Source organism: Odocoileus virginianus, chromosome 13, assembly GCF_023699985.2.
Source record: "Odocoileus virginianus isolate 20LAN1187 ecotype Illinois chromosome 13, Ovbor_1.2, whole genome shotgun sequence".
NCBI classification, from domain to species: Eukaryota; Metazoa; Chordata; class Mammalia; order Artiodactyla; family Cervidae; genus Odocoileus; species Odocoileus virginianus.
The window spans coordinates 28,533,513-28,555,931 of NC_069686.1; the positions used below are offsets into that span (position 1 = coordinate 28,533,513).

Sequence of the window (22,419 nt, forward strand, 5' to 3'; positions counted from 1 at the left end):
TTGCATGTTAGTTTGCACTTAAAAAAAAATACTTAATCTCATTTAAGAGTCAAAGTTCTCCGCTATAATATTTGAAGATTTGGTGAACAAATTCCTCGTTCATCTTGTTCTTGCTATTCATTATTTTACAGATTTTAATTATGTTACTTTTATTCCTTTACCTTTCTAGGGAAAGAATCAATCCAAATATTTCAGAGCCATGCGTTTCTACCATTGCTGGATGTTTTAAGTTTTCTCTACATCTCTTAGCTATGTATTAGTATAGTTTTTCATTTGTTTTTGCTATTCATTGATAATCATCATTTGTACTTAGCAAAAATCTGCATAATTTTATTTACCAAATTAATGTATTGCATTATGTATTAATTTATGTCTTCTAATAAACTTTTGCATTGGCAGTGAAATCGACAAGAACATTGATTATATGTCAAACTTAAGGAGAGATAAATGGGTGGTAGAAGGTAAACTCCGCAAGTAAGTCCTATTTTATTAAAACTAATATACTGTTTTCCTTCTTCACAAATTTCTGAATAAAGCATACTAAGTGCAAAGATGGAATTTGTTTTGTCTAAAAATTAGAAATGGCAAAGTTTAATTAAGCTGAGATATAAAATTAATAAAACTCAGAGGCAGAGTTTTCAGTGGACAAAAGATATAATGAGATTCACTGAACTCACATGCTTCAAACTTAAAAGAAAGTCAATTTATCTTTCTTTCAAAGAAGTCAAGCAATCATATATTCAAAGATTGTTGTTTCAGGTTACTTTTGTCATAAATAGAATCTGTTTGGAGCTACCACATTTTTCCTTAATTGCTTTCTAATTACAGTTTGCTTTTACAGAGAGTCTAACATATCCAAATATATTCAGCATTAAAACTCAATTAGCTTCCTGCCAGGAAATATAATGCTGAAATTATTCAACTTCTATGTTAAGATGATAGTTTCTTTGCAGTGACTTGAATTGAAATTTACTCAGTCAGATAATATAGGATCAAGAACTATCACTTGGCCATTCCTGAGTTAATCTCAGTTTTCTGTGTTTTTAAAAAAATGTATTCTAATTCCAAAGAGATAGTATAACTCTTAAAAGTTAACATATTTTATAATTTCTGTGAACATATTTCTTCTAATTTTTATTGTCATTGATATATTGGTTACTTTGAGAGAAATACCACATGCTTAAAACTCATAGTATGATATTTGAAAAGTACAGAGGGAAGCCTTTTCTTCTGTATCATCATTTTTTTCATATTTAAAGGCTCAGAATCATTCATGCTAAGAAAACAGGCAAAAGAGACACTTCAGGTGGCATTGATCTTGGAGAAGAACAGCATCCATTGGGCACACCCACTCCAGGACGAAAAAGAAGGAGGAAGGGAGGAGACAGTGACTATGATGATGATGATGACGATGATAGTGATGACCAAGCTGATGAAGATGATGAAGATGAAGAAGATAAAGAAGACAAAAGAGGAAAGAAGACTGAGATCTGTGAAGATGAGGTAAATCAAATTTAGACTTGACTAATACTGTATGAAATTTTGAAAATAATACAGAATTTGAAGTCAAATGGATTTGGGTTTGAATTCCATTGTGACACTCAACACAGTTTATTCATCTGAAAACTGAATATTATAATATTTACCTCAGGGTTTTTTGTGGTGCTTAGGTAAATATTGAATAGAACTTCTATGCATAGAAGGTACTTACGTTGAATAAAAGAAGTTAAATTTTTCTGTTTGTATAATAACTTGAGCATTCTCCAAAGAACTATTCATATTCTTAATTTAGGTATTTTTTAAATTCAATTAACGTGCTATCTTATGTTTATTTTGTACAGTACTTAATGCCTTCAAAGTTTTGTCAGGTGTAGTGAAACTGATGTATTTCTCAGATCCTAGTTTATTGAGTACATGGCTCTAGGCACTTTTTTAACTTTTACTTTTACCGCAGTATAGTTGATCGACAATGCTGTGTTAGTCTCAGGTGTACAGCAAAATGAATCGGTTACACATATACATACACCCACACGTGTGTAAGCTTCTTTTTCTGTGTGGGCCATTATAGAGTACTGAGTGGAATTCCCTATGTTGTTCAGCAGGTTCTCATTAGTCATCTCTTTACACATTGTAGTGTGTACATGTCAATGTCAGTCTCCCACTTTATCTCTCCTTTTTCCCCTTATCCCCCTAGTAACCATTCATTTGTTTTCTGCATCGGCTCTACTTATTTTTTTTTTAAGATTCTTTTCTCTGTGTAGACCTTAATCAAGATGAACAAAGCACTGAAACTCTCCTTTCAATTTACAGTTTCACAGAGAAAGAGTAAGAAAGAATGATATGTTAAATGTTAACTGCTTTGCTATCGGTATTTACAATGTATTAGGTAGGTACAAAAGAAGGATGTTGAATCTTTCTGAGGAATAAATTATCACAAAGGCTTTCTGAACTGATTAGCTGAGGCTACAAGCTGGGCTGAATGTTAACCTAGAGAGAATCCAGGAATCCATGGAAAAATCTTCCAAGCAGAGAGAATAGCATGAGTAAGGACTCAGAAGCCTTGAAACCATAATGTGCTTTACAGGCTCTATGAGTGCTTCAGTAATACTAGACAGCCTCATATACAACAACTGTGAACTAGGATTTTATAGTTTTATGGTGATAGGAAGCCATTGAAGGGTTAAAAGTGATGGAAGGACCTGGTCAGACTTGATTTTTCGGTGGCTCACTATGTCAACTCTGTGGAAAACAGAAATAGATTTGGCTAGAGCAAGATCAGAAGTGGGAAGATTAGTCAGGAGAGACTGCTCTGGTTTAGGTGAATTGTGACAGGTCTGAAAATAGACCAATGGAAGGAAAAGACTCAATAAATATTGAGAAGGAAAAATAAATAGTCTTTGAAGATGGATTGTGTAGGTTGATGGAGGGAGAGAGAGGATTGATTCCAGCTTTCTGGTAGGGGACTACCTGCTTTTGTTGCCACTACCTGATCTAAAGAATTCAGGAGGGACTTCCCTGGTGGCACAGTGGATGAGAATCCATGTGCAAATGCAGGGGACATGAGTTCCATCCCTGGTCCAGGAAGATTCCACATGTTGCAGAGCAACTAAGCCCATGTGCCACAACTACTCAGCCCGTGTGCTGCAATTACTGAAGCCCGTGTGCCTAGATCTTGTGCTGTGCAACAAGAGAAACCACTACAATGAGAAGCCTGTGCACCACAATGAAAAGTAACCCCCACCCCCCGAAACTAGAGGAAGCCCACACAACACAATGAAGACCCAGTGCAGCCAAAAATAAATAAATAAATAAATAATGCTTTAAGAAAAACAAAAGACTGCATCAGCCATTAAAAAAAGAGAAGAATCCAGAAGGAGCAAAGTAAATAGATGACAGCCGAATAGAGGAATATAGAACAAATATCTGAAGTTAGGAAATGATACTAGGTTTTATTTTGAACATGTTGAATTTGAGGTGCCTGAGCAGTTTAGCAGTCAGTTGGATTTAAAAACCCAAAGCCTGGAGAAGAGTTCGGTCTTGAAAATGTAGATCTGGAAGTTATTAGTACTTAGACAATAGTTTAAATAATGAGTTGGATTAGTTTGCACAGAATTGGTTTATTAGTGAGAGTAGTAAACTGAGATTGGAACCTCAGGGAATGTCAGTGATTAAGAAGAGCCTTCAGGACTTCTTGTTGAAGAATGCACAAAGGTAGAAAATTTCTGTAGTGGGTCAGGGATTGCCAAGACCAAGACCGCCTCCAAAGTCAATGACTCACTAGGATGACTCACAGAACTCAGCTTCTGGTCATGCTATGGCTACAAGTTATTGCAGCAAAAGGAAAAACAAAGCAAAACCATTAAAGAGAAATGGCACATGGGTCAATGTCCAGAGGAAATCAGTCCCAGCTTTCAAGAGTCTTTTCCCACTAGAGTCACAAAGAATGGGCTTAATTCTCCTAGCAGTGTGTTGTGACATTTAAATTGTGTCGCAACTGAAATGTTTTGTTCTAAGGAAGTTCAATAGATACTGTCCCCAGAGTTTTATACAGGGATGGCCACGTAGGCATCCTCTGCATACAAGGTGCCAAAACTCCAGCCTCCCCCCTTCCACAAAAAAGTAGGTGTTCGGTATAAACCACACTGTTAGCACAGTTTAGATCCAGCAAGCTATTCTTGTCACTCTGGGTTGGGGAACCCTCCAAAATTCAGGTTCCCAGATGCTAGCCAAGGATCAGCTTTGTAAGCCAACTTTCAAAGACCTACAATGTTAACTCTTTTCCACCCATGTAATAATAATAAGAGTCAAGAAAATTAAACATTTTTAAAAAGAGGGAATTATAAGCAGCGTTAAGGGAGGGCATCCCTGGTGGCTCAGTGGTAAAGAATCTGTGTGCCAATGCTGGAGACACGGGTTCAATCCCTGACCCGGGGAGATGGCACATGCTGCAGAGCAGCTAAGCCTGTGCTCCACAGCTGGTGAGCCGCTGCCCTGGAGCTGGTGAGCCGCTGCCCTGGAGCTGGTGAGCCGCTGCCCTGGGGCTGGTGAGCCGCTGCCCTGGAGCTGGTGAGCCGCTGCCCTGGGGCTGGTGAGCCGCTGCCCTGGAGCTGGTGAGCCGCTGCCCTGGAGCTGGTGAGCCGCTGCCCTGGGGCTGGTGAGCCGCTGCCCTGGAGCCCCCGAGCCACGGCTCCTGAGCCCGCGCGCGCTGGAGCGCGCGCCCCAGAATGAGAGAAGCCTCCGCAGTGAGAAGTCCGCACACTACCGCCAGAGAGTAAGCCCCGCTCGCCGCAACTGTAGAAGATCCACGCAGCAGCGAAGACCCAGGACAGCCAAAAATAATGAATAAGTCCAATTGTTGTTATCATTTTAATGTTAAAGGAGCAGGAGGGTAATGTGAGGAGGACTGAATGTGTTTGTTGTATTCGCCATCACAGAGGTGTTTGGTTACCAATGCCAGCACCATTTCTTTAGAGGGGTGAGCGCCAAAGCAAGGCTAGAATTGTTTGAAAACAATGAAAAGTGAGAAAGTGAACATGATTGTCTCAAGCATTATACCTCAAAAGAAAGGGTAGTTCCTAAAGGAGGACAAAGACAGGGATTTTTCAGATGCAGAAGTTTTGAGACTATTTTTGGTTGAAGGGAGAGTCAGTAAAATGAGAGATAGGTGTGGAAGATTAAAGCGATAAAAGAAAATAATTAATAGTATAAGGTCCCTAGAGATATTAGAGGGATTCTGTTAAGGTAAAGATAGGTGGGATAACTTTGAAGAGTAGGCTAAAGGGGAGAAGGCAAGGTAATGGAGGAGTGTGTGTATGTGTGTGTTTTTAAGGAAAGCTACCATAAGCCATGGAAATGGACATGTATAAAAAGGAGATAAAGGTTGATGTTTACCTTTTACAAGAAAAGAATGCTAGAAATATTGATAGGGTTGAAGAAATGGCATTCTGAAAACAAATACAGCCAAGCATTCTTCCTTCAAAGCCAGGATTATTTAGTGAAGGAAGTCTAGAAAAAACTCTTTTCCTTTCTTGTATCAACTCCATATTGCTGGAGAAATAAAGCTTAGAAAGATGGATTATTGATATAGTATGTGAAAATAATATCTGATCAAGACCAATGATGTTACTAAATCAAATTTTTACTTCATCTGAATAATAGTGTTATTTATAAAATCATGTGCTATACAATTCTCTTAAGTAAAAAATAGCATAAATGCAAAATATTTTCACAAATTACATATTTTAAACCAGAATGATTTGCTAGAGTGAGCTTTACTTATTTTAAGTGTAGCAGGCTGAAAAGGAGACTACTGTGAGATCCTTGCAGGAATTACTTCATAATGTTGTTCTTCTGAAATCACTTGATCAAATACTCTCATGCTGTGACAAAAGGGTATATAATTTGGGTATCAGAACTATAATTACCCAAAGATACTATTTATAACCAGTCTGCTTCCTTTGGCAAGTGGAGCTGTTTAGCAGAAATTAAACTTTTTTGATCAATATTAATCACTTTTTTAAAAAACAGAATTAGCATAACATTTCAGCACTTAATATTATAATTATTTTAAAGTGTTAGCTCTCATAAATGTGACGACTTTATGTTCGGATATCAGTGCATTCTAGTGGATAGTCACGCCATTAAACGAGAATTTATTTACAGAAATTGTGTTTCACTTGGCATTTTTCACATGGAGAATTAACAAACTCTAAATTGTTTTCTTTAAGGGAGATAAAAGAACTATTAAAAATCAGTATTAATGATTTAAAAATCATTGACATTTTAAGACGATGTGTCGTTTTAAAGTAGTATTTTATTTTTATGAACATTGAATTATAGAGTTAATTAGATTGATCAAAATCCTGGCAAATGTGTATCTTGTTATTAAAGTGAGAAAACAGTTCAAAAGTGTTTGAAAATAAGTAATATTTTAGGATCTAAGAGACCAAAGAAACATTTCTTTTACATGATTTGAGAGTTTTTCTTTATAATTAAGAATTTGTAGCCACTTACCAATTTCCTAATAAAATTAAAGGTTAACTTTTTAAAGAATCTGATTGATTTTCCTCCAAAAATAGGTTTGGCTTCTTGATTAAGTATATGTGGTGTCAGTTGTTAATACCACATAAAGGACTAATTGCAGGAGCCTTTCCAGTAAGACCCATGTGATCCCTTTCAGTTAGAACAGGGGTCTGGGATCTAATGCCTGATGATCTGAAGTGGAGCTGATTTAATAATAATAGAAATAAAGTGCACAATAAATGTAATAAGCTTGAATCATCCCAAAATCATCCCCCCTCCAAGTCTGTGGAAAAATTGTCTTCCATGTAACCAGTCCCTGGTGCCAAAAAGGTTGGGGACCACTGAATTAGAAGATAATGCCCTTTAAGTCACAGCCCTTTGTCTTAAGGGTGATTCCCTCCTTTCTTCACTCTTCATTCCTTCAACATATGAACTCTCCCTAATCCTTAGGTTTGTGTTGAGATCTTTGTGAACTTTAACCTCACAAGGTGGTGTGTAGGAGATTATATGGACAATTAAACTTTGACATAGAGGGACATATAACAGCCTTCTCTTCTGATTGGGAAAGCATGGCAGGCATAGATTCTGTATTCTTAATTTTGCTGTTATTGCCTTTCTCTCTGGCTTTTCAGATTCTTCATATCTCTTAAAATTATGAGGAATATTAACCAAAACTCCTTTAAATAAAACTTTAGTAGATATTTTACTTCTTTTTTTTTGTAAGAAAAGTCTTAGAAATGGTAGTTAGTTAATTTGAGTAATACATAGTTACTTTGATGTCTTACTTCAAATATTTGTTGATTGAATTGTTTTCTGTATAAGCAAATTATCAAACATTTATCCTGCTGGTCAAAAGATCACTACATAGTCATACAGCAGTTAAGTATCTATTTAATTAAAGAGTCAAGATTTAAGGATCATTAGGCCTATTCTCTTTTAAATAGAAATGATGTTATTATTACCATAAATAATATGCCTAAATGCCTTTGGAAATTGGGTCTCATAAATTTGGGTAAAGCATAGATAGCTAATGGTAAAACTATTGAAGTTTTCCTTTCCCTTCCTTTTATTGGGGAGATAACTATACTGGTTTAGAAATATCTGTGAGAATAGTTGGTGGCATTATGACTTTTAAAAAAGCCTTATTAAAAGTGAACACCAAGAACAAGTGCTTATATTTTTTAAATCTGAGATGTACCTGCAGTTTCTCATTAAAGTACGTCTTTCAGAAAGAAAGAAAATAACCTTATTTATATGTTATGTACCAGAAAATTTGCTAGTTGCTTTCAGATCTGTTCTTTGTTGTTGTTGTTGTTGTTTAGTCGCTAAGTCATGTCCAACTCTTTCATGACCCCTTGGGCCTGCCAGGATCCTCTGTCCATGAGATTTTTCCCGGCAAGAATACTGGAGTGAATTGCCAGTTTCTTTCTCCAGGGGATCTTCCCAGCCCAGGGATCAAACCCGCATCTCCTGCTTAGCAGGCAGATTCTTTACCACTGAGCCACCTGGGAAGCCCCAGAATTGTTCTTAGTTCTCACGGAAGTCCCATGTTACAGATAATGTTATCACCAATTTACAGATTAGGAAAAAGTTTTGGGAGAGTTAAATGATTTGCCTATATATGTAGCCTATGCTGCAGCTGAGGTCCAATGAAGTACATAAGGACTTCCTGGTGGCTCAGATGGTAAAGTGTCTGCCTACAGTGTGGGAGACCCAGGTTCAATCCGTGGATCAGGAAGATCTCCTGGAGAAGGAAATGGCAACCCACTCCAGTATTCTTGCCTGGAAAATCCCATTGACGAAGGAGCCTGGTAGGCTATTGTCCATGGGGTCGCAAAGAGTTGGACACAACTGAGCGACTTCACTTTCACTTTCACTTGAAGTACATATACCTTATATTAATTCATGCTTTCCCTCTAAAACATATACTTTGGGTGTTGCTTTCCCATATTCATTTTTTAGAATGAAAAATTTCATATAATTGCAAAATTTCTATTTATGAAATCAGTACCATTTATAGAAGAGATGATTATTCTAAAAGTTCAATGTGTTCAGAGTACAGTTTACTCTTTTTTGCTGTAAAATGACTCTTTCAGTTAATGTACCAGTATTTTTCAGTCTCCCAGATTTAAAACCTTAATATCATAGTTTACTCCTTCCTTCATCTCCTTCACCCCTCTCTGCCTCACACACATGAGTTGCCAGAATTTAACAGTTCTAACTATATCTCTTATATCCATTTCCTTTTCTCCTTTTCTATTCCTTTTATCCTAGTAAGACCCACATCCTCTTTTCCTCTTGAATTACTGCAACTATCTACTAACTAGATTTGCCAGTTGTCGTCCTTTCCCTGCTCCAGGCCATCTTACGGCTATTACCATACTAATCTTTGTAAAGCACAGTTTTGATATTTAGTCTCCCTCAAAGGATCATATTATTGTCCATTGCCAAGCATTTACAGCTCTAGACAGTGTAGCCCCAAAGTCATTTTTGCCTCATCTTCCTCCTTATCTCTTCACTTCAAACTCTCCATGTCCTCTTTTCTCTGATGAATCGATGCCTAACAAAGCTAAAACACAACTTCTTCCATATAGCCTTCCTTGGTACAGGTTCCCACTAGAAGTAATCTCACCCTTCCCTGAGCTCCATGACTCTTAATCTCTACCGCTCTTGAGGTTCATAGAGCTTTCTGCTGTTTGGCAGTTTTTATTTATTAGTGTAATGTTTCATGTGTCTCCCTACCAGGTTAATGCTTTATCAAGACCAAGAACTGAGTCTTTTTCATTTCCATTGTGCCTGTCTTTGTACTTTGCATATAGGAGGCTTTCACTAAATATTTGCTGATTGACTAAATAAATCTTAAAAATGTGAATGATACTGTATTTTGTTATGTATAGGATGAAGGTGACCAAGCAGCAAGTGTGGAAGAGCTAGAAAAACAGATTGAAAAACTGAGTAAAGTAAGCATTTTTCAGACTTTTTTTTTTTTTTTTGGCAGCACTTCAAAAATCCACCTTGTATGGAATTAGTTTTTCTGGCTGCTAAATAAAAACAGGCTTAAACAGTAACTAATTAAACTGAGATTTAGAAACATTCTTATAGTTATACCTTAAAAAGTTAATGCCAAGGTTAAAAACCTGTCTCTTAAGACATGATACTAAACTTAACCAGGGCCTATATTCTTCAGCTCTTCTTTTAAATACAAAATACCAACAATTACATGGTTTTATATCTTGGAATTAATTACTTCTAAAATTTAGTCGAACTTTATAGTAATAGTTTCTGCATCTTATGTTTTATTTTATATTAGTATGTTTGTAGATTTTATTTGCATTGGATTTATACACTATACATATTTATGAATTTCATTAAAAATTGAATTCAGTAGAATTAGTAAAGTTTTAGATAAATTTTCTGTTAAAAAATGAGTTTTTAAAAATATTATGAGACTGATATTATGATATACCTGTATATTATATCCATAGGGATATATAGTACAAATTTATCCCCAAATTTAGTCATATGTTACCTAGGTTTATAGCATGAATATAAAAATAGGCAAATACAGGTCTGGTCAATTATGTATATGAATATTATTTGTTATATATTGTAATAAGTAGAATTAAGCCAAAATTCAGTGAAATACTTGATCACATTGCATTGTTCACTGTCAAGTGTAAGACATGCTTTACTGTATGACACTTGATAAAATAAAACTTATCTTTTTAATCCATGACAACAAAAATATTCCTCTTACCCTCAAAGTGATTTCTGTCGTTATAAGTGTTACTGAAATTGAAGTCAGGAATGTAATATTTAACTCTTTTTGCTCTCTTTACTCACTAGTGAAATTTATCTGCTTTTATTTAATTTATCTGCCTTTATTAAAGGCATAAGAGTGATAAAGTCACTTACATATTAATTTTTACAGCACTTAACACTCAGAGCTTAATTTTATGCATCGTTTTTTAACAGCAACAGAGTCAGTACAGAAGGAAGCTCTTTGACGCTTCTCACTCTTTACGTTCGATGATGTTTGGCCAGGATCGTTACAGACGCCGGTACTGGATTCTTCCCCAGTGTGGGGGGATTTTTGTAGAAGGCATGGAGAGTGGTGAAGGTAGGAACTATTAATCTGTTACAAAGTAATACAAGGAACCATATTTTTTAAAGCCCTGTTACTCCTCCAATATGTGTTGTGCTTCCAGAATCAAATTTCCTTTATGGATAAACACTGTAAAACCTTGATTCCCATTCCTTTTGAATTCATAATGCCCCTTGCTCTGATAAATATTCCTTCTCTCTCCATGATTTTTTTCTGCCACTCTCTGACAGCAAACATAAACTATTCTTTTTCTTATTTAGTGAACAAAGATCTTCCACTATATTATCCTTTATAACTGCTGCTTCACTTCTGTTCCTTTCCATTGTGAAGTTTTCCAACATGTGGTTTATTCTTTAACTTTTGCAGCAAGTATCCATTCTGATAGTATCCCTGGAGGTAACTTGCTTCAATCTAAGACCCTTATTCATCATCACTCATCTTAAAATCTTGTTCATATTTGAAATCTGTGGTCATCTCCTCCTCCATGAAGCTTCCTTACTTGAGTTTCGTATTACCACACAATCCTACAGTCTACCTTTGGACTATATTTTTTGCTGGCTCCATTCCTGTTCCATTAACTAGCATATAATAGAATGTATATATTTTCTCAGTAAACCATCTGAGTTGAACTTTTCAGAATTTTGTATCTGGATGGTTCCAAATGTTTAAATTCTGATGGGGCCAAAAGTGTTATGTCAGTGTTTATAGGTTCTGGGATATAGCTGTTGCCCCGTGGTGGCACATGGAAGCAAAATACTTCTTTCAACACAGTTTTTTAAAAATTCCTAGTATATGCCAGGCATTTCTAGGTACTGCAGGAGGTTGAAAGATATATAAAACATAATACATACCACATAGAAATTTAACAATCCTTTGAAGAGAGGGGATTGATTAATCACATAGATGTCTAGATCTAGAACACAAATCATATAAAGCAGTTGTTTTTAACATTTTGTTTTTAGCAATGCAACTACACTTTTATAAAGGGTGGGAATGCAAGTTGACACAGTCACTATGGAGAACAGTATGGAGGTTTGGAGATTCCTTTAAAAATGAGGAATAAAACTACCATATGACCCAACAGTTGTACTCCTAGGCATATATCCAAGGAAACCAAAATTGAAAAACACACATGTACCCAAATGTTCATCACAGATAGCTAGGACATGAAATCAGTCTAGATGTCCATTAACAGATGAATGGATAATGAAGTTGTGGTACATATAGACAATGGAATATTAACCAGGAAAAGGAATGCATTTGACTCAGTTCTAACGAGGGGGGTTGATGAACCTAGAGCCTGTTATACAGGGTGAAGTAAGTCAGAAGGAGCAAAACAAATACCATATATTAATGCATATATATGGACTCTAGAAAGATGGTAATTATGAACCTACTGCAGGGCAGCAGTAGAGACGTGGAGCTTCCCTGGTTGCTCAGCTGGTAAAGAATCTACCTGCAATGCAGGAGACCCCACTTCAACTCCTGGGTCAGGAAGATCCCCTGGAGAAGTGATAGGCTACCGTCTCCAGCATTCTTGAGCTTCCCTGGTGCTCAGACAGTAGAGAATCCACCTGTAATGCAGGAGACCTGGGTTCCGTCCCTAGGTTGGAAAGATCCCCTGGAGGAGGGCTTGGAGACCTACTCCACTATTGTTGCCTGGAGAATCCCAGAGGAGCCTGTTGGGCTGCAGTCCATGGGGTCGCAAAGAGTTGGACACGATTGGGCAACTAAGCACAGCACAGCACAATGGAGACGCAATCATAGAGAACAGACTTGCAGACATGGAGGGTGGGGGAGGAGTGGGGGACAGATGGAGAGAGTAGCATTAAAACATATATATTACTAAAAAGTATATATATGTTACTATATGTCAAAGTTTTGAGGCTCCAAAATCACTGCAGATGGTGACTGCAGCCATGAAATTAAAAGGCCCTTGCTCCTTGGAAGAAAAGTTATGACCAACCTAGATAGCACATTTAAAAGCAGAGACATTACTTTGCCAACAAAGGTCTATCTAGTCAAAGCTATGGTTTTTCCAGTAGTCATGTATGGATGTGAGAGTTGGACTATAAAGAAAGCTGAGTGCCAAAGAATTGATGCTTTTGAACTATGGTGTTGGAGAAGACTCTTGAGAGTCCCTTGGACTGCAAGGATATCCAACCAGTCCATCCTGAAGGAAATCAGTCCTGAATATTCATTGGAAGGATTGATGCTGAAGCTGAAACTCCAATACTTTGGCCACCTGATGTGAAGAACTGACTCATCTGAAAAGACCGTGATGCTGGGAAAGATTGAAGGCAGGAGGAGAAGGGGATGACAGAGGATGAGATGGTTGGATGGCATCACTGACTCGATGGACATGAGTTTGAGTAAACTCTGAGAGTCGGTGATGGACAGGAAGGCCTGGCATGCTGCAGTCCATGGGGTCACAAAGAGTCGGACACGACTGAGTGAACTGAACTCAACTGATATGTCAAATTAGATTGCCAGTGGAAATTTGCTGTATAACACAGGGAGCTCGAGTCCAATGCTCTGTGACAACCTAGAGGAGTGTGTCGGGCAAGAGGTGGGAGGGAGGTTCAAGAGGTAGGGGGCATAGTATACTCTGTGATTGATTCATGTTGATCTATGGCAGAAACAAACACAGTATTGTACAGCAATTATCCTCCAATTAAAAATAAATAAATTTAAAAAACAAAAATTTCACAAGGAAAAACAAAAACAAAAAATCTTACGGGGACAAGGAGGTTCATGAAATATGCATTTAATGTGCTTAGAATAGTGGCTGGCATGTAAGCATTGATGGCATATAGTAAACAGTGTTGTTATTGGTTTGCATAATAATATATTTCTTATGAATGTAAACTGTATGAATTAAGAATATAAAATCATGTGTTGGAATGATGTATCTAAGTCATACTCTGCTTCTCTCAGGGCAGAAGTAGCTACCAAATGGAATCAGGGAGGGGTATAAGAAGGCTTCAATTGTACTTTATTTCTTTTTCAAAATTGATGTCAGTGTTGATTTAATAGGGTAGTGTGGTGGTTCTTTTTTTAACTTTTTGCTTAAAATATTTAAAAATAAGCATGGAAAATTAATTAAAATCATAAGTTAATATAACCAATAAAAATAAGTGGTACTAATCATATTAAAAAAACTTCTGTATAACAAAGGAAATCTTGAATGAAAGGCAACCTATTAAATGAGGATAAATATCTGCAAATTATATATCTCATAAGGGACTAACATCCAAAATGTATAAAGAACTTATACAATTCAACAGGAGAAAAACAATCTGATTTTAAATAGGCAGAGTTTCTGAATAGACATTCTCCCAAAGAGGACACACAGATTGTACATGATAAGATTCTCAACATCATTAATCAAAAATCAATCAAATCAAAATCCTCATGAAATATCACCTCTTACCTGTCAGAATGGCTGTTATCAAAAAGACAAGAAGTAACAAGTGCTGGTGAGAGAAAATATTGAGAAAAAAGGAACCTTTTTTTATACTATTGGTGGGAATGTAAATTGGTACAGGCACAATGGAAAATAATGTGTAAATTGATACAGCCATTATGGAAGAGAGTATGGAGATTCCTTAAAAAACTAGAAATAAAACCACCCTACAACCCAGCAATACTACTTCTAGGCATATACCCTGGGAAAACCAAAACTGAAAAAGACACATGTACTCCAGTGTTCATTGCAGCACTATATATAATAGATAAGACATGGAAGCAACCTAGATGTCCATTGACAGGATGAACGGATAAAGTAGCTGTGGTACATATATACAATGGAATACTACTCAGCCATAAAAAAGAACACATTGAGTCAGTTCTAATGAGATAGATGAACCTAGAGTGTATTAAACAGTGAATTAAGTCAGAAGGAGAAAAACAAATACTGTATATTAATGCATCTATGTGGAATCTAGAAAGACAGTACTGATGAACCTATTTGCAGGACAGCAATGGAGATGCAGACATAGAAAACAGACTTATGGACAAGGGCAGGGAAGGAGGAGAGGAGAGGTTAAGATGAATGGAGAGAGTAGCATGGAAGCATATACACTAACATATGTAAAATAGATAGCCAATGGAAATCTGCTCAGTGACTTAGGGAAACTAAAACCAGGGTGCTGTAACAACCTAGAGGGGTGGGGAAGGGTGGGAAGTGGAGGGAGGTTCAAGAGGGAGGGGACAAATATACTCCTATGGCTAATTCATGTTAATGTATGGCAGAAATGAAACCAATATTGTAAAGCAATAATCAATCAATTAAAAATAAACATAATTAAAAAACAGATTTAAGAAAAACAACATGGAGGCTCCTCAAAAAATTGAAATTAGAATTACCATATAATCAATAGAAATCTAATTTAAAATAACAAAATTGTGAGTCACTTGAAGGTACAAAGCCTTTTTGAAGCTAAAAAACAAAGAAATATCCCAGAGTGGCTTTCCCTTAACTGTAATAAGAATCATCTGAGAAGCTACAAACAAAAATGAGCACAGCCCCAAGCCAATTAAATATCCCTCCTTTTGTTTTATCATTCAAGAAATATTTATTGAGCTTCTATTTTATAGCAGCCACCATGTTAGGCATTTGGGATACAATAACAAGCAAGATAGACATTGCTGTGCTTTTAAGTAAAGCTTGTTAATTTAAATTCTGGTGTGTGGATGGAGGTGGAGAAAAGGAACAAATAGATTATTGTTTATAATGATAAATTCTGTGAAGAAAATATATAGAATGATAACCTAAAGTGAATGGGTAAAATAAGATACAGTGGTATAATGCACAACCGAGGGAATATAGCCAATATTTTTAAATAACTATAACAGGAATATAACCTTTAAAAATTGTGAATCACTACATTTTATACCTGTGACATATAATATTGTACATCAGCTCTATGTCAATAAAATAAATAAAGGTCAAGATAGGTTTCCCTGATCTGATAAAGGTTTTCACTTTATCTAGAGTAGAATCCCTAGCCCAGGGGGTAATTCATGTTAATGTATGGCAGAAATGAAACCAATATTGTAAAGCAATAATCAATCAATTAAAAATAAACATAATTAAAAAACAGATTTAAGAAAATTCTTAATAGCTAGGAATTCTACTCTAGATAAAGTGAAAACCTTTATCAGATCAGAGAAACCTATCTTGATCAGAGAAAACCTCTGTGAGGAAATGACTTGATCTGAGACATGAAGGATAAGGAGCAAGGTCAATAAAATGGTCTCCCAGACAGAGGAAGTGGCGAGTGCAAAGTGCCCCAGAAAGCAAAGAACTGGGCATGTCTCAGAAGCTGAAGAAAGGGGAGAAAAGAGCAAACTTTAGCAAGTACAAGAATGGTCAGAGGTTATAGAAATTTTCAGCATTGTAGGCCTACATTGTAGGCCTTGCTTAGAAGTTAACATTTTATTCCAGGTTGCAGAAGAGTGAATAATAGTGTCTCATTTCTGTAATAGTGCAAAATGATAGTCATATTGATATATATGTATATAAGATTTCTAGAAGGATACATAGATATGATTGATTAACCACAGTTACCGCTGAAGAATAGAAACAGGGACTGAGGGAGTAGGGCAGAAACGGTTTAATTTATACCTGTCATTACTGAATATTTTACCTTGAACATAGGTTACTTTTCAAATTGAATAAAGTACTGAATTTATATTTTTAAAATAATTCTTATAAATTATTTTTGAAACACTGTTCAAAAATATGAACCAGAAGTTCACAAAGGAGAAATGCGAATAAACCCATGAAAAGATATTCAGCCTTACTGGCGATCAAGAGAAAAAAAAGGAGGTTTTAATTTTTATCTCCCAGCTATTGGCAAAAACAAAAAACATTGATAGTATTTAGTTTCCTTGCGGGTGTAGGCAAACAGATGCTCTTACTTCTGGTATGAATGTGTGTTGATCTAAGCTTTTGGTTTGTCAACGTACTTCAAAAACTCTGAAAAGTATATATCTTAGTACTCAGTAAGTATCCTAAGGAAGTAAATTTTTTTTTTTTTAATGTAAGACCAAAGATACAGATGCACATCATCATTTATAGCATTATTTATAATAGCAAATAACTGGGCCCTATTAATAGCCATTAGTAGAAGATGGATTATTTAAATTGATGATGTATTCCACTGAGTATTCTATAGCCATTAAAATTTATGTAGTTATGTATTTATTTATGTATGTATTATTTATTTATGTATGTGTTATGTATTTATTTATTTATGCAATTATTGACATATCAGGATGTTTACGGAGCAAAACACGTAGGTTAGACTATTATGTATATAATAAGATTTACTTTTTTTTAAATTTATAGGTTTAAGTGTATATGTATGTGCATATAGAAGGCCTGCAAATGTTATTCACAAATATTAATAGTAATTTTTGCTGTATATTAGGGCTTTTAAATTTTTTTTAATTTTAGTTTTTTGTAATTATTAGTTACAAAATTATATTAATTTTCCAATGAGCAAAAAATCTAATCTATAAAAAAGGGGGAAATGGAGAGTATTATGTAATCTACAAAGGTTTCCTAAAAATATTTATGCATGTAACTTGATAAGTAGTAAAAGAATATAATTACATAGTATTGGTTTGATCTGGAGTAATAAAGTTTTATAATGCTTTTCAATTTTTTAGGACTGGAAGAAATTGCAAAAGAAAGAGAAAAACTAAAAAAGGCAAAAAGTATCCAAATCAAAGAAGAAATATTCGAGACTTCTGAGGACACTTTAAATTGTTCAAATCCAGATCACTGTGAGCAAAAGGAAGATACTAAAGAAAAAGATAACACAAATCTGTTTCTTCAGAAACCTGGCTCTTTTTCAAAATTAAGCAAACTTTTAGAAGTAGCTAAGATGCCTCCTGAGTCAGATGTAATGACCCCCAAACCAAATAGTAGTGCAAATGGATGCACACTGTCATATCAAAACAGTGGAAAACATTCATTGGGCAGCATTCAATCAACAGCAACACAAAGCAACATGGAAAAGACAGACTCCAATAATCTGTTCAATACCAGTTCAGGTGGTCCAGGGAAGTTCTATAGTCCTCTCCCCAATGACCAGTTGTTAAAGACATTAACTGAAAAGAATAGACAGTGGTTTAGCCTTTTGCCAAGGACACCTTGTGATGACACATCACTCACCCATGCCGGCATGTCAACTGCTTCTTTAGTGACCCCTCAGTCTCAGCCACTATCTAAGTCACCTTCACCCACCCCAGCTCCTCTTCTTGGATCATCAGCTCAGAATCCTGTTGGCCTAAATCCATTTGCTTTATCGCCTCTTCAGGTTAGTGCTGTAAATTGTAACTCATGTTTATGTTGCTTTGTCTAATCTTTGATCCCGTAAATGTTTTCTCTTAAGGGAAATCAGTTCAATGTTATAATTATCCCTGCCGTGGCTTGAAAACTGAAGAGCCAAAATTGTTATCACCAAACTTCATTGGAACTACTTATATCTAAGTTAAAGACTTCTCTAACTACTTTTTAGCTTATTATTATTACATTATCTAAAAAGAAATTACTTTGAGGAGCAAACAAAACATGAAATTTAACACTGTTACTGTTGTATTTAGTCTGCCTCTAATTGTGATATGTGAAAGAATATTTTTTCAGAATTTTAAAAACAATTCTGGTTGTAAACACTTTTTCTAACTCCTTAGATTGTCCTACTTCTAAAATGTTTTGTTTCTTGCAGGTGAAAAGTGGAGTGTCTATGATGGGACTCCAGTTTTGTGGGTGGCCTGCTGGCGTGCTTACTTCCAATATTCCGTTTACATCACCTTTACCTAATCTGGGATCAGGGTTGGGATTGTCAGAAGGAAATAGTAATACATTCGTGACTCCTAATGTTGCAGCAAGTAAAAGTGAATCTCCAGTACCACAGAATGAAAAAGTCTCTTCAACTCAACCTGCAGTTGTTGAAGTAGCAAAACCAGTAGATTTTCCTAGTCCAAAACCCATTCCAGAAGGTATGGTTTATAGTCACTTACTTAATTTTATTGTTATAGATTCCACATGATAACTGAATCTTTGAGGATTATATGTTTAGTTATAAATCTTTCTATTTGCATTGTGCCATTAATTCATATTCAATATATTTATAAAAAGATCTACATATTTATTTTAACATAGAAATGCAGTTTGGTTGGTGGAGAATTATTGACCCAGAGGACCTAAAAGCTTTGCTCAAAGTGCTCCATCTCAGAGGAATACGAGAAAAGGCATTACAAAAGCAAATTCAGAAACACTTGGATTACATTACTCAAGCTTGCATTAAGAATAAGGATGGTATGTACTTAGGAGAGATTTCTGTTCTCTTGCATAGTTATGATAATTAATCCTTTAATCTTAAAACATTTGAGTATATCATAATGCTTAATTTATTACTAGTAAGCATTTGCTCAACAAACAGTACCTCCTTAAATAGCTATTACTTTCTTATAATTTGTCACAACCTGTAGACTTATTGTTTTATTCCTTAGAAAAGGATGTTCCTACTTTTAAAAGTAATTTGCTGGAAATTTCCTGGCAGTCCAGTGGTTAGGACTCTGTGTTCTCACTGCCAGGGCCCAGGTTTGATCAATCCCTTGGAAAACTAAAAATTCCCACAAGGCACATGGCACAGCTTAAAAAAAAAAAGAGAAGAATCTACCTATGTTTACACAAAAAAAGATACATTTTTATGTTTTAAGTTATACGTATATGTTATCCCTGGAATTTATTCACTGTCTAGAAGAAATTATTACAGAATAAAGCAGATATTAAAATTAATTTATTTTCAACTATAGTTGCCATTATTGAATTAAATGAAAATGAAGAAAACCAGGTAACTCGAGACATTGTGGAGAACTGGTCAATAGAAGAACAAGCAATGGAAATGGATTTGAATATTCTTCAACAGGTAGAAGATCTAGAAAGGAGAGTTGCATCAGCAAGTTTGCAAGTGAAGGTAAAATTGACTTGGAATGAAATCTGTTTTTAGGATGATGGAAGGTAACTTATTTGTTATATGCCTGATATGTGCCAGTTACTCTGCTAAATGTTTTCATTTTATCTCATTTAATTCTCAAAATGATCCTGAATTAATTTTCCCCATCTTACAGGTAAGGAACAAGACTCAAAGTAAGTAACCTGCCAGTGGTCATATAGTAAATGGCAAAATGTGGATTCAAATCAAGTCTGCTGGACTCCAGAGCCTGTGTTCTTTTTTACTAAATCATTCTGCTCCTTAATGATATTCAAAACTGTCATTTCTAGTGTGCGGTTTTTAACCACTAGCATTATTTCACCTTTTTACCCATGATACATATAATGCTCTATCAAATTCCTGCTATACATTTTCATATAGATGAACTTCCTTACATCCAAGCCATGTTATATGTCAAAATCTCATTCTATATAATTTAAAATTAGAGAATATATATCCAAATATACATTATACTATGATATACATATTCATGTGTACTCCCTACATATATATGTAAATTTTAAATTAATTTATTCATCTACTGGGCATTACCATGTCACAAGTATTTACCGTGAACAGAACTGGCTTCTGTTGGACAGGCAGGAGGAAGGCTTTATCTTTGCTCAAGAATTTTCAGTTTTGGAAAGAGGGGTGTAAAGGTTTTCTCAATTGATAATAAGGTGATGTCTCTGAATAAATGGATGGATGATGAATAAGTGTGAAATACCTAGAAAAGTTTAGAAAATTGTAGGCTCTGTGTAATTGGATTTGATATTTTGTGTTTTATTCAGATGAGAAATTTATGCTATAACATTATCCTGTGATATTTGGAAATTTTTGAAGCACTCCAAAAAATGTCACTTTGCAGTTCTAATATCCCTTCTTGCCTCAAACATTATTAATTACCAACTTTGGGAGGCAAAACCTTACATTTGTTGAATCTATTTTGCTAGCAAACTATATCTTCCTCCTAGTACTATAATATAATATAAAAATGCCTCATTTACTTGGCATCTTTAACAAATGAGCTCTTCTACCAAGTTAATTTTCTAGAGAAATGAAAATTATTCCATTTAGTGCCATAATTTTTTTAACATATTTGTTGTATTGCTTATGTTATGCATTATACTGCCTTCTTAAATTGAGAATAATGAGTGTGATTTAAATTATCTTGGTGACACAGGATCATGAGTGTGAAGACCAATTATTAGATAATGATTCCCTAAGGAAATGTGAAGAGGTTTGGCCCCTACGTTAAATGAACCCAATGCGCTTTGCTTTTCGTACGACGGTGACTGCTTTTCATAGTCTGTTTTTGTCCTCTCTCATGGTCACTTGCTACTACTTGCTGGTTTAAATTTGATTGTTTCTACTTGCCCAAATTTCCTCCAACTTCATTCATCTAATTTGCTAGTTCTAATTGACTGTTGGCTGGGAAAGCATATCTTCATGGTTTTTAATATTAAAGTCAGGGTATGGGCATGAAACATTTTCCTGGAGGACATACTCATATTTTTGTGCATTAACCTTATCACATTACTAGCTGCTTAGACATTCTTGGCTGTGTTCTAAATATATATAAGAAAAGTAGAATTTGTTTTTTCATGTGAAATGTTTTAACATTCTGTTATAAAATAAGTATTGCTGAAATATTCTGTATTAATCTACTAAAATATATTCTTTAAGAGTCTAAAAACACAAATGATGAAAATAACTGCAAAATATTATTGTAATATCTATACAAGATTTAATGATTTTTTTTAAGAAAATAGAGTTATATGTTTAACGTGGGGAGCTTGCCACTGTGAAGACACATTAAACAGGTGACCTGTGGGACTACTTAGGTGCATTCATATATATTTTTAATATTGCTTATAATTTGGAAATTATTTATTATTTTGTAGAAGAATCTGTAGATCTCTAGTCCTAGTTCTGTTGAGAGTTTATAAAACAACTACTCTTCCAGTTCTTCATAAGATAGCTCCTATGTCTGTTTCTTAGTTTTCTCTTTTACAAGCTAATTAATTCCTTCAACCAGAAATAAGTTCCATGTACAAAAACACCAGTGTCAATATCCTTCTTAAAATGTTGTATCTATAGCTGTACATAGCACTGTCTGAATGTGTGCATGGGACTGTTACTTTCCTTCATCTGGCACTATTCTTCATTAATGCTGTTTGAATTTGTACTAACTTTTTAGCATCCACATCATACTCTTGCTTTGCCAAGTATGCACAATGAAAAAACAAAGCAAAAAACAAACAAAAAAACCGCTAGGCTCTTTGCAAAGAGGTTTTAAGGGAGTTCTAGCACATGTAATATTTCTGTTATTAGTTGCTTAAACTTCAGATCTAAAATGTACATTTATCATTTTTTTTAATAAATTTCATTTGGGTTATTTTTCAATATTTGGAACTATTTTTATTTTGGTCCTGTCATACAGAATATTAAACTTTCTTTCTAATTTTAAATCATCTGCAGATTTAATAGCAATCAACAAAGTTACTCCTAGTGTATTAACAGGACAAACCAAGGGCAGAACCTTTGACCATTAGCACTGGGGACCTTTTCGGAGGTGATTCAAGTTCTGACAATCACCATTCTTTGGAAACAATTTTCAACCCTCAGGGGCTTCCCTCATAGCTCAGTTGGTAAAGAATCTGCCTGCAATGCAGGAGACCCCGGTTCAATTCCTGGGTCAGGAAGATCCCCTGGAGAAGGGATAGGCTACCCACTCCAGTATTCTGGCCTGGAGAATTCCATGGACTAACTCCATAGTCA

At 35.3% G+C, this 22,419-nt stretch overlaps 1 protein-coding gene across 9 annotated transcripts in view; it reads left to right on the forward strand.

Moving 5' to 3' along the window:
• BAZ2B (bromodomain adjacent to zinc finger domain 2B) overlaps window positions 1-22,419 on the forward strand; it is a 407,867-nt gene that overhangs the window by 363,985 nt on the left and 21,463 nt on the right. For all 9 annotated transcript variants that reach the window (XM_020880363.2, XM_020880367.2, XM_020880369.2 and 6 more), the window contains 8 exons: window positions 400-474; window positions 1,260-1,503; window positions 9,420-9,482; window positions 10,498-10,642; window positions 17,306-17,958; window positions 18,367-18,640; window positions 18,804-18,959; window positions 19,460-19,620. In XM_020880363.2, the coding sequence (XP_020736022.2) occupies window positions 400-474; window positions 1,260-1,503; window positions 9,420-9,482; window positions 10,498-10,642; window positions 17,306-17,958; window positions 18,367-18,640; window positions 18,804-18,959; window positions 19,460-19,620 (1,771 nt within the window). The remainder of the gene's footprint in view (window positions 1-399; window positions 475-1,259; window positions 1,504-9,419; window positions 9,483-10,497; window positions 10,643-17,305; window positions 17,959-18,366; window positions 18,641-18,803; window positions 18,960-19,459; window positions 19,621-22,419) is intronic.